Source organism: Epargyreus clarus, unplaced genomic scaffold (genome assembly GCF_041222505.1).
Source record: "Epargyreus clarus isolate Ecla_fem2 unplaced genomic scaffold, WU_Ecla_fem_2.2 ptg000017l, whole genome shotgun sequence".
Lineage (NCBI taxonomy): Eukaryota > Metazoa > Arthropoda > Insecta > Lepidoptera > Hesperiidae > Epargyreus > Epargyreus clarus.
The window spans coordinates 2,560,165-2,572,542 of NW_027332225.1; the positions used below are offsets into that span (position 1 = coordinate 2,560,165).

General features: G+C 33.1%; 2 protein-coding genes across 2 annotated transcripts in view; one reads left to right on the forward strand and one right to left on the reverse strand.

Annotated features, from left to right (window-relative positions):
• The window catches only part of LOC140749019 (uncharacterized), a 38,812-nt gene continuing 26,434 nt past the window's right edge, over positions 1-12,378 (reverse strand). The window contains exons 2-4 of the mRNA XM_073082020.1: positions 2,104-2,189; positions 1,247-1,562; positions 1-672 (exon numbers count right to left, since the gene is read on the reverse strand). Of these exons, the coding sequence (XP_072938121.1) occupies positions 567-672; positions 1,247-1,562; positions 2,104-2,189 (508 nt within the window). The 3' untranslated portion in view covers positions 1-566. The remainder of the gene's footprint in view (positions 673-1,246; positions 1,563-2,103; positions 2,190-12,378) is intronic.
• The window catches only part of LOC140749018 (spermine oxidase), a 41,412-nt gene continuing 40,694 nt past the window's right edge, over positions 11,661-12,378 (forward strand). Inside the window, exon 1 of the mRNA XM_073082019.1 lies at positions 11,661-11,739. The gene's annotated coding sequence lies outside the window, so the exon portion shown is untranslated. The remainder of the gene's footprint in view (positions 11,740-12,378) is intronic.

Here is a 12,378-nt window from a genome sequence, read left to right on the forward strand (position 1 = left end):
AAGTAATTAAAATTACGTGTTATTTCCAGTATCAACGTTACTCACGGTGGATAATATTATATTACATACGTTAATTGATTAAGTACTAAACACAGTGGCACAAATATTGGCAGTGTTTATTTCGATAGCAAGCCTTGACTTAAAAAAGTCATTCGCTGTTCATTTTCGAGTACGTATTTAGTAAAATTCGATTATTTTCGTTGTATTTCGAATCGCTTAGTAAAGTTTCATTGTAATATTCTCATATTGGTATGGTATTTTATATTTATTTTTCCAAAGTGAGAATACTGAATCGATGTTTATTAAAAATCATTTTTCATTTTGTAACACAAAATAAAAGGAAGAATTACAGTTTTACCACGATCATTATTTTAAGATACATAATTATTTCTTAATATAACGAGGCAAGATCCGAAACCATAAAACACATGATTACGACTCCACTCCATTTACCTTATAAACAGGTACCTAAGAAGATCACAGAGGCCCAATCCATGTGTCTATGAATGTAAATGTAATTTCAGTGTTATAACAGTTCGTACGTCACATCAGTGACAAGGTCACAGTCACACTAGAGTACTCAGTTCGTGTGTGTCGTGGCTGAGGTCGATGGTAGCGGCGGGCACCCCGGGTGTGGCCGCACCTTCTCCTGGTGGTGTGCTGGTTGGGGGCCTGGAAGTAAATTAGTAAAACCATAGATTAGTAAAGATACTTCGCCGCCTTGAAATTGAATGAAGCCACAAACGGCTTATTAGTAAGTTCTTTCTTTTATTTCTTGACAAAGAAAAACATTTTTAGAGAAAATTTACGAATAAATAACTAATTTACGTAATAATTACGTAATTTACGTAATAAATAAATAATGATTTCAAATATTTTAGGGACATTTTAGCACGGAGACGTGGTAAAACTTTTTAACGCAACTATTTCAATGCTCAAAACTGGGTACATTTTCTTGTTAGGAGTGAGTAATCTTTACTAATCTATGATGTTTATCTACAAAATCTAACAATCTAATAACAATTCACACAATTTATGAATAAAATAATTAAAAAATGATAAATGAAAATGAATTATCATTTTCATGACAAGGTTTTGCAAGTCATTGTTCTATTTTGTTATAGTTGTTCTATTTTGAGAATAAGTCTTTGACATGACAATGAAAGTGTTTAAAACTAATATTAAGTGTTAAATCGAATAGCATGTGTTACTTAACGCTTGGGAAAAATTGCATTTTGACTCTTACCTAATAATATAAGGCCCTCCTTGTTGCAGCAACGTAATGGGATGCGTATACGGCGCTGTCATACTATGAAAGCTTAGATTTCCAGTATTATTTAAATGTCCATTCATGATTACACCATTCGATGTGTTCATAGGCGAGGCGCTCGTGTTTAGTTCTTGTGTTCGGAACGCCTTAACTAAGTTAGTCTTTTCCTTTTGCCACACGAATACGTTATGGACCATCGCGCAGCCGCAGAATATGATCCCGACTCCAATGAAGACTGACGTCACGATCGCCGGCGTTGAGTGGAATTGGATGAAGGTGTAGAGGATTATACCTGGAAATTATGATGGTTTTTGATATATTAAAGCCACTCGACGTAGCAATAGTGTAATGCTGCTGTTCTGGTTTGAAAGATATAGTAGAGTACCTAATGATTTAAGGATTCCAACTGGTGTTAAGAAGGAACGACTGCGATCAACTATAAGTAGGAAAATAGTCGTATTTGGATTACAAGTGACATTAAAACTTTTACAGTAAAATAAAAAAGAATAATAATCAATGAACTTAATAATTTATTTGACCGATTTTTTTTATGTCCGGTAATGTTTCTTATTTCTCACGTGTCTCATATGGTATTGATATGTAAAATTTATTTTGGTTAAAAAGCATAAAATAATTACTAATTGTACCGGTAAAAAGCCAATATATAACCTCGTTTTATTTTAATACCGTAATAATGAAAAAGTCATAAACAATTACATGCACTCTCGTAATGTATGTTAATGTAATGTAAAAACGTTCGTAATGGTATAACGTAATGTAATTCTCAGATGCTTAAGTTACTTTAATTACGAATTACTTAAGAAATGGTATACCTGTTAAAAATACAGGTATTGATATGAAGAAGCCTCCAACAGCGCAGACCCGCGTGATCGCTGACTTCTGCAGATATTTGTTGGATCTGTAATAAAAGAAAAAAATAAAATTAAAGAAACTTTCATATTACTTGGTCCTTCGAACCGATCAAATATTTTATATTGAGTCATAATTATTTTATGTACATTCTATATTATTAACAGTTAAAACTAGGCTACATTCCTGCTCTTAGAAAATGTTTTCTTACAAAACCCTACATCTTTCAAATGTATTTATTGCACATACAACGTCTTTTCATTTTGGTCGCACAGATAAACATATAATATTACAGCACAGATATACATAGATAAAAAATGTCTATTACTTGGAAGTCATACTTATGTACATACATTATATACATACATTATTTCCATGATGGTCTACATAGCGCCGCGGTAGCACCCCGCCAATTATCTGAATACTGTATTATGAAATGTTTTAATTTCACAGCGTTACTAAACTAAAACTAAATAATTTTATCCATCAGCTTTTGAAGCTACACTGTTGATAATGTATGCCTCCTAATTCACGCCACATACATAAGTCCTCTGCACTCAACGTTTTTTACTTACTTTTACATTTACAAAATATTTATAAGCATAAAATATAAAAGTGCAATAAAGTAAGCGAGTTCCCGAGATACAGAAATGCACAGAAGCCAAATAATTACTTAATGGGGCACAAGCATTAATTGATAGTGTATTAACAAGTCGCATCGGAACTTGTTTGGGCGGATAACGGATCAGACACCTGTTATTCCAGTGTGGGATTAGGGTTGTCACTGTTTAAATCTTATTGACTTTTTTTATTCTTTAGTATTTTTTTTTTTAGTATTTTTTTTTTATTTCTGCCTAATAACTGCAGTGTTAAGCGCTGCTGTGTTCTGGTTTGAAAGGTGTGGTAAGGGAGACATACTTTTCCGAGGCATTCCTTAGTCCTCAGGGATAACAGCGTATCTGTGGTACGGCCGAAATGAGGTAGGAACCTAACCTTATCTGGGGTGGATAACAGATATCCATGGGCGCAGTAGCCACTTACCATTAGATGGACTGCATGCTCGTCTGCTACTCTTATATTCTCTTACTCCTTATATTTAAAACAATCCTATTGGTCGTATGGATCTTAAGTTTATTTAAATAAATGAAAGTAGTAAAACACTAAAAATATACCGCAATATAAGTACCTAATTTAAATAATAATTACATGGCCCATTATTTGTTTTGATGATATTGATGCACCATGGCTTTTTCTCCTAAGTAAAGAGTCCCGTAACCTAGCAATAGTACCTATCGATGCAGGAAGAAATAGACAAAAAAGTTTTGTCATGTTTTTCTAATAAATCTATAAAAGAATCATTAACATCGTTTTGAGTTTAATTTAAAACTAAAAATACTACACGTATGGTATACTCACTGTACATTATTACACGTATATAAAATACAATTTAAAAATTCTCAGACATTTCAAATAAATTCGCAGTCATTGAAACACTGCAATCTCGAAGGAACCTGTATAAATTTGCATAATTTACGTAAAGTACCCATCGTTGGAATCTTATCTATTATACTTATTTACATAAACACATTTTATTTACTTAAACTTTACAAATAATTAAATACGTTATCTGAATGTAGTTTTTTGTCTCCGAGATGTAAAATTGTAAATATCAAACTAATTATTTGGAAAACGGGTGTGAGAGTGCATAACTGCATATTTACCAACGTGTGGTCTGCCAATACAATACAGGTTAAAACAAATAATCAGTAAAATATGATATGTTTAATTAAATAATTAGGTAAATACCTAACACCTAAGTATGGTAATCAACATATTTAATAGGTAGTGTTAAATGACCTTAGATATCCTTTTATGATCAATTCATGGCTAAAAAGTCAAAGGGGGAAATAAACGTTTTTTACAAATAAATAACAAAAACTCAAAGACCTACACTCATTTTTTCTGTCTCATGGATGCCACAGACAAGTTAAGACACGTAAATCTCAATCCATGACTAATGTCTTAACCGGAAATCGAATCTGAGACCCTTGTCGGACCGGTATAGTGACCGCTGTAACAAAGGTCGCCCCAAGAGTACTGTGAAATCAAATTTAAAGTAATTATAACATTTATTTATTATTTTAAGTAATTAATAATTAAAAGACATAAATATAGATACCTCAATTTTATTTATAACATCGATTTTCTATATATATATTATATCGATTTTAAATTATTAAAACCGATTGATTTATGATTTATGTTCACCTTTTATTTCTTTTTAAGTCAATTCCCAACCCTACCCAGCGGATACTCATACCAGTCAGTGACACAGAAATGTTCCCAGATAATTAGCTATTATTGGCGGGAACTTCGTAATGTTTTGTAACATCTACAAATGGCACTCATACGAGTTTGACAACTATTTAATTACGTAAGAGGACTGACTCATCTCGGGTTGATCGGTTAGAGAGTTGATACAGGACCTAATCGCGGATACCGAAATGCACATATTTGTAATTTAAATAAAGAAGTAATTGTTCTTCAAGTGAATCTTTTAGGCGCCCACAGTAATGAAAACTGTACCGATTTTATAACGGTTATGCTAGAGCGTTACATTACGATAATATTTTTTTACTAATCATTGAATCAAGTCTTGTTTGTATGTCTTACGAGCTTTTGCCCGCGGCTTCGCTCGCGTTACGAAGTAATATTTTCATCCCCTATTTTATCCCCTTGGGGGTAGAATTGATCAAAATCCTTTCTTAGCGAATGCCTACGTCATAACATCTACCTGCCCGAAATTCAGCCCGATCTGTCCAGTGGTTTGGGCTGTTCGTTGATAGATCACTATGTCAGTCAGTCACCTTTGAGTTATATATATTTAGATATAGTTTTTTTAACTTTATTTAATTACCATAAAAAACATAAAGAAAACCATAAAGAGGAAATTTTCATTATGCCTCAGCAGCGTAGCATTCTGAAAAATGTAAGAAGCCTATTTATACGCAGTTAGACCAAAACTGTTTACATTCTGAGAAATCTGAATAATAACAGTGCAATTAATGGCTGGTATAAAATCGTTAATATCTACAATTTGCTGTTGCGACGCGACTTGTTTCTATATTCAGAGCGGGCTAGAAGTTTGGCGCGGTCCCTAACAATATAGTGTTTTACGGCCATAGCTTCTTGCCTTTTAGCCTAGCTTTATTTACTTTCATCATTTCATTAGTCAATTCAAATCAGTTTACCATAGGTATACAAATCTATATTTTAAAAAAATACTAAGAAATTATCCCCAGCATTATCCTTTTATGTTACTTTTTGTATTCTAAATATTTTTATGTAAGTATTTATACTTACAATATCAATAAAGGTTAATAATTTCCATAACGACATTTATATTTCAACGGTTTCCCGGTAACCCTCGGAGGCAGCGAAGCGCGACTGGCTGCAATTGGCAAAACCGTTGCCATGTATGCCAGATGCAGTAACCGTACATTGTAACATGCAAGCCTAAGGGTATGCAGACCATGAAGTAAAATAAATAAGACTTAGGCCAAATAAAAATACTAAATTTGACCTTCGATATTTTTTTCAATAATTGTACCTATTTTAAACTAAGATATTATCTATACTAATATAATAAAGAGGCAAACTTTGTTTGTTTGTTTGATTGTAATGAATAGGCTCAAAAACTACTAGACCGATTTTAAAAATTCTTTCACCATTCGAAAGCTACATTATCCACGAGGAACATAGGCTATATTTTATATGAAATATATTTGATAAATAGATTTTGAGGCGGTCTAAAGTTTGCCGGGTCAGCTAGTGTTTAATAATTTGGTTGTCTTCGGAAATACGCATAAAATTTAAATATGTATTCACTTTATAATTCACATCAATGTTTGTGTTCAACTTGCATCCCTTATTAGTTGAAAATTATAAAGACATAAACCGGTTGTCACGTCATTATAATATGTAGAAGTAAACAAAGAATGGGAATTCAGCACGAAGGCACTACGCGTAAGCTTATTAATAACGTGGTTTCTGTTATTTAAGTAACATAGCATTCTAAACGAATTTATAAACTGTTTGTATACGAATTACATACAAATATACCTAATGTGAGAAACGGTCAAATACTCAAAACAAACAGAATACGGTGTAAGGGCCCGTTCACAGTAGATCGGCCGTTTTACCGACAGTTTACCGTTTACCACTTCACAGATTATAATGACAACAACATTAACAAATCGTTCATTCTGACAATTTGAACGAAATCCGCTCTTGGTGCTTAGTATAAACAGCAACATCTGTCAGTCGGCAAACATTACAACTGTCCAGCCAGCGTAATTTGGACGGACCCTTATTTGTTCAAAATAAAGTACATACCGCATACCCATGGACATCATAGATTAGTAAAGATTACTCACTCCTCACAAGAAAATGTATGTACCCAATTTTGAGAATCGAACATAGTTGCGTAAAAAAAATTTGCCACGTCTCCGTACTAAAATGTCCCTAAAATATTTGAAATAATTATTTATTTATGATGTAAATTACGCAATATTAGTTATTTATTCGTAAATTTTCTCTAAAAATGTTTTTATTTGTCAAGAATTCAAAGAACGTTTGTGGCTTCATTCAATTTCAAGGCGGCGAAGTATCTTTAGTAATCTATGATGGACATAAACACATTTGTGTTATCAAAGATCTATAACAGTGGATTCCATAACCAAATGGAAATCACCGTGTCTAGGTCACTTCTAAGTTTGGCTCACTAACGGATCGTCGCAACGTAATTAATTTGATGATAAATGTAAATTTAATAAATGATGTTTCTTAAACTGGTTAAGCAGTTAATCACGGAAAAATAATATGGGTTCCGTTACTTATCATAATGCAGTATTACTGCCTTTGATAAAGAATGATCAATGAAGGATCAAATGATCCTTAAATAAGGTTAAACTTCTTCTTATTAAATTAAAAAAAATTGAAAAGTTCCCAAAAACCTCTTGTAGTTCTAAAAGCTCTGGTAATTCTTGTAATTTCGAATTTTTCCGCGGAAATTGTAATGGCCATTTTGTTCGACTTATGATGTCATTGCGTTAGTAAATATTGAAGACACCCATAGACGTAGCACCTCAAAAAGCTTTTGATTACTATAGAAGTTACCGCACATAGCCAATATGGCACTTGCATTTTAGATAATTAAAGTAAAAAATAATAAAATTTAAAATCTAATTAAGTAAATATATAAATTATCCTAAACTTTTAAATGCTTTTAATTATTTTTCTAATAAAGTTTATTTTATTTAATTTCAAAAATATTTTCTAACGTCAAAAACAGATGTGGGATTCATAACAAACACAGATTACATTCCGGCGTTTTTAAAATACAAGGTAAAGGGAACTTTTACCGTAAACACTCATAAAACCAATAGTTCCTTAAATCCTTCGTTTTGTAATAAAATGAAACGTTCCTATTAAATAAATTACGCAAGTGATATTAAGATAGCGGTTAAGTGGTATATAACATTTAATTGCAAATAAATCAAATAGGCGCAGTTTGTACGGACATTAATAACTTTTACTAGAATTCCAGTTAATTTTATTATCTCTCAAAATAAGGTGTTATTTTACGGAAATAATAAAGTTAGTTAGTAATTAACCGTCGTAAAGGCAACTTACCCTGATGATGCTCAGTTTTGCAGCGAAACATTATGTGGGAAGGAGCGAAACATTAGGTTGGTTAGTTAGTTTAAAGTTAGGTTAAAGTTTAAACTTTTTACTGCAGTGTTAAAAGTTTAAACTTTAAACCATCATACACGTTGGTAACGGACTTCCGAAGTATTTTTATCTTTGAAGGTGGTAGAACCCTTTGTGGTTCGACTCCGGCGGCACCACCGCCACACCTATTTCTGCTCCATAACAGCAGTGTAGCGTTTCTGTGTTTTGGATTGAAGGGTGTGTACGGAAGACATACTTTTCCGAGATGTTCCGGTTTAGTCCTCAGGGGCAGCGGCGCATTTGTGGCTGACTTCAATTAGGAATATCTAATCCTATCTGGGGTTGATTACAGATGTCCATGGGCGGCAGTAGCAACTTCCCGCCAGGTAGCAAAGGAACAGGCGGCATGTTCCTTTGCTACTCCTGTATTATTTTTATAATAAATCCAAACTTTATAACTTGGTTTATAAAAAGTTGTAATTCAACCATAATTGACTTAGCTCTATAAAAATAAAATATTATCTATGGATGCAGATTGTGACAGATTGTAATAAATTAAGATTTGCCTCAGCTACGTTGATATATTTATGTAAGTAGGTCAAACGCCATAAATATCAGATTAGAAAAACCCAAGACTAGGTTACCGTGTTGTATCGCGACTATATCGCATTTGCATCGCTTTCATATTATGAAGCTTCTAAAGCATAGTATGTATATGCCCTAACTTTAGCCACAATTTAGATCACTCGTTCTTAAAGTAAACACTTGAGACTTCCAGGGGGGTTGTATATGGATGACGTCTGTTATTATTAATCAATCTGTCTACTGGTTGCCTATCAAACATCGATATTTGACAATTACCTCACACTAGTACGTAATTGTAAAATTTCTTCATACTAGTCATTGTAAAAATGATCTTTCGGGTTGTAGAACTCTTTGTGGTTCGACTCCGGCGGCACCACCGCCACACCTATTTCTACCTAATAACAGCAGTGTCAGGCGCTGCTGTGTTCCGGTTTGAAAGGTGTGGTAAGGGAGACAGACTTTTCCGAGGCGTTCCAGCTTAGTCCTCAGGGGTAGCGGCGCATCTCTGGCCGACCTCAGGTAGGAATATCTAATCCTAACTCGGGTTGATTACAGATGTCCATGGGCGGCAGTAGCCGCTTACCATCAGGTGGACTGCATACTCGTCTGCTAATTCTACAGTATAAAAAAAAAAGTTAAAGGAGACTGGAAGGTGTTGGCGCCATACAGTGGTTATAGTACAATTGTTCTGATATTTTTACTAGAATCTACAACCTGTCTGAAGTACACGACATTTCGTGCTTATTCCTGCTGTATTAGATTGGAAAATACTAAAATAGCCTAATTTGAAAATTTAGGCAACATAAAAATCGATTCTCCAAGTGGTAGACGAAATTAGTTTGAGAACCTCTGATCTAGATTAGTGTAATACAGTAAGTTTACAAATAATTTTAATGTTGTTATTGTTTGTAAAATTATGTTTTTGGAGTAAACTCAATGGAATTGTAATACCAAATCATCTAACATTCTAACCGTTCCCTGGTTTTAATATGAGTCACGATGTTTTAGTCGCAATTATTTGAAGTTTCGTGACGAATAAATATAGATTCGAAACTGTATAATTTCGTTGTATGTATGAAAATTGGTATAGTCCGCGCCAAACTGCTAGTCCGCTCTGAAGCTGTTGCGAGCAGGTGTAGTCATACAATTTGCTACGGCGACGCGATTCATTTCTATACTCAGAGCGGACTAGCAGTTTTACACGGACTAAACCTAATCTCATATTCCAGTTGGTAGATTATAATGGTGCGTCTATGGGCACGACTGTAACTTATATTTCCCCTAATAACACACTGGTTTTAAAATTAAAGACTGCTTTAAGTCTACGCTCGTATGTTCTGGATTGAGGTATGTGATAAGTGATAAGGGAGAGTCATTTCTACGAGAAATTACATCTTATTTATCAGTGATAGCAAGTAGACTGCATGTTTGTCTGCTACTTACTTGTCTATTAAAAAATATTTACTCAAACAGTATTAGCTCAACTCAACCATAAATGCTTTCTATAAGGACTAGGACAGGACGCCTGTGCGCTCTACCACACCTTACAAACCATAGCACAGTAACTACTTCTAGTACTGTTATAGTACCAATACTGTTAAGAACCTTTAGAAACAATTTCCTTTTCCTTCTCATCTATGGATAGATTGTATCTAACCGTCTATTTCTAATAAGGCAGTATCAGCTATAGAATCATTGATTGCCTTATAAAATAGCGAAAGGCTTGACCTAAAGATAAAACCTTTAGTACGCATCTAAACATTACATCTTAAACTGAATTCTAACAAGGCCTAAATGGTTGATCTTTATTGGAATTTAGTAATCACTGCAGGCCATCAAGCCTTCAAGCAATGGTTGTAAACAATTTCGATCATAGATACAGTAGAGACCATAGTAAGGAATACCTACAAGGAATAGGAATAATTTAGTTAGTTATCATAACATTCCTTGATAACTAACTAAACTTTGAATCAATTCAACGGTGTATTTTTAAGCAATAAATAATTATTTACTTTGAACGTATTCGAAATAAAACTTAGAAACTTCGAGTACCTAAATCAATGACTGAAGCTTCACAGGAAAGATATTTTCACAAATCTCAAGTGCAATTATATAATAAATAAAATAAATAAATGGCATAGATTAGTAAAGATACTTCGCCGCCTTGAAATTGAATGAAGCCACAAACGGCTTATTAGTAAGTTCTTTTTTTGAATTCTTGACAAATAAAAACATTTTTTAGAGAATTTCTACGAATAAATAACTAATACTGCGTAATTTACATTATAAATAAATAATTATTTCAAATATTTTAGGGACATTTTAGCACGGAGACGTGGCAACACTTTTTTACGCCACTATTTCTATTCTCAAAACTGGGTACATTTTCTAGTTAGGAGTGAGTAATCTTTACTAATCTATGATAAAGTTGCAATAAATAAAAATACATGTTAATAAAAGATCATAAAGTTCGAAACATTTTAAAGCCCACTATTACTTACTGTATCAAACATGTAATGGTTAATACAAGTTATTTGCTGAGAACGAGTAAATTAATATGTAGTAGGTACCTACATAGTAATACGTATGAAACTACCAATGTAGTGATGAGTAAAATTACTATTGCAATGATGTTTCGTATCACAAAATTGCATCTGCGGATACGGATGCGGAACATAACTTTTTACAAAGGCGATGTCGATGAGCTTGTCTTTAAAACAATGGATAAAATAAAATTGAATAGTAAAACTTATTTTTTTTTTACTATAGTTAGTTATCGATATAGTAAGTTTTAAGCTTTTATTTCATTTTATATTCGTTTGTGCCATATAAATACTTATATTTATTTCAAAAATAAAATTAATTTAAATGATATTTACAAGTAAGTAAGATCCGTTCATGATCCGCCAAAAAGTGACGAATACGGTACACATCTTTTTTCCATCGCATAACCGCAGATACGGAAACGGATATCCCGTACATCACTAATTGCAACCTATATTGAGGTAATGTTATAAAACAATTAAGATTAACAATAAACGGATTACGAAACAATAGAACGTTTACAATCCGCAAGATTTGTTCGAAGATCATCTCAACAATGTTTTAATTATCATTAATTAGTACTTTATCACTAATAAATAAACAATAGAAATACCTATATAATGGCTGGATAAGATTAGGTTATCAGTGAGCGCGGCAACGTCGACCATTTTAGTAATTCAGTTTTGTCAGCTGAGGGGACCGGTTCCGACGTATCTACAACGAATTCCAAATAACAGGTAAGTACAATATACTCGGCAAAGCTCTCGTGAACATTCCTCTCGTTTGCTCGTGAGATTTTATTTTCGTTGAGTTTTGTACTCTGTGTCATGCTCATGACTCGAATTGGCGGTAACTTTTGGCGCCATTGATGACATTGATCATGTATTCAGGTGTTTTTGTTCTTATCTGTGACTTTTTAAATAGCACTACGAGCCATAGACAAACATGATGTTTTTTTACAATTTGTAAGTTTTTTCTAACTTGCATTATTCTTATGCACTTGTATATTATGACTATGCTGCCAATAGTATTGTTAAATGTCTTAATTTAAAACATTATTTTTTACTCTATATTTAACATAGTATAGACAAAATTTACATCTGCAAGAAACCCATTTTGTTATCAAACGGTTATCGTATAAAATAACCTACTTACTTTCTTTACTGAAAGGTTAGTTATGGACATTCCATTGAAAATGCCGTTTTATGCAACCTTATTGCAAGACATTGCGAAAGTAAGACGCTATGATACCGCGGAGGTAATTTACGTGCGTACTCAATTGTTTGAGAGGTAATTTTGCACTTCATATGTCTGCTAATAATCTTAGCAACCTCAATATACGGTACCCATACTAAGTTAATAAATACTATGTATCT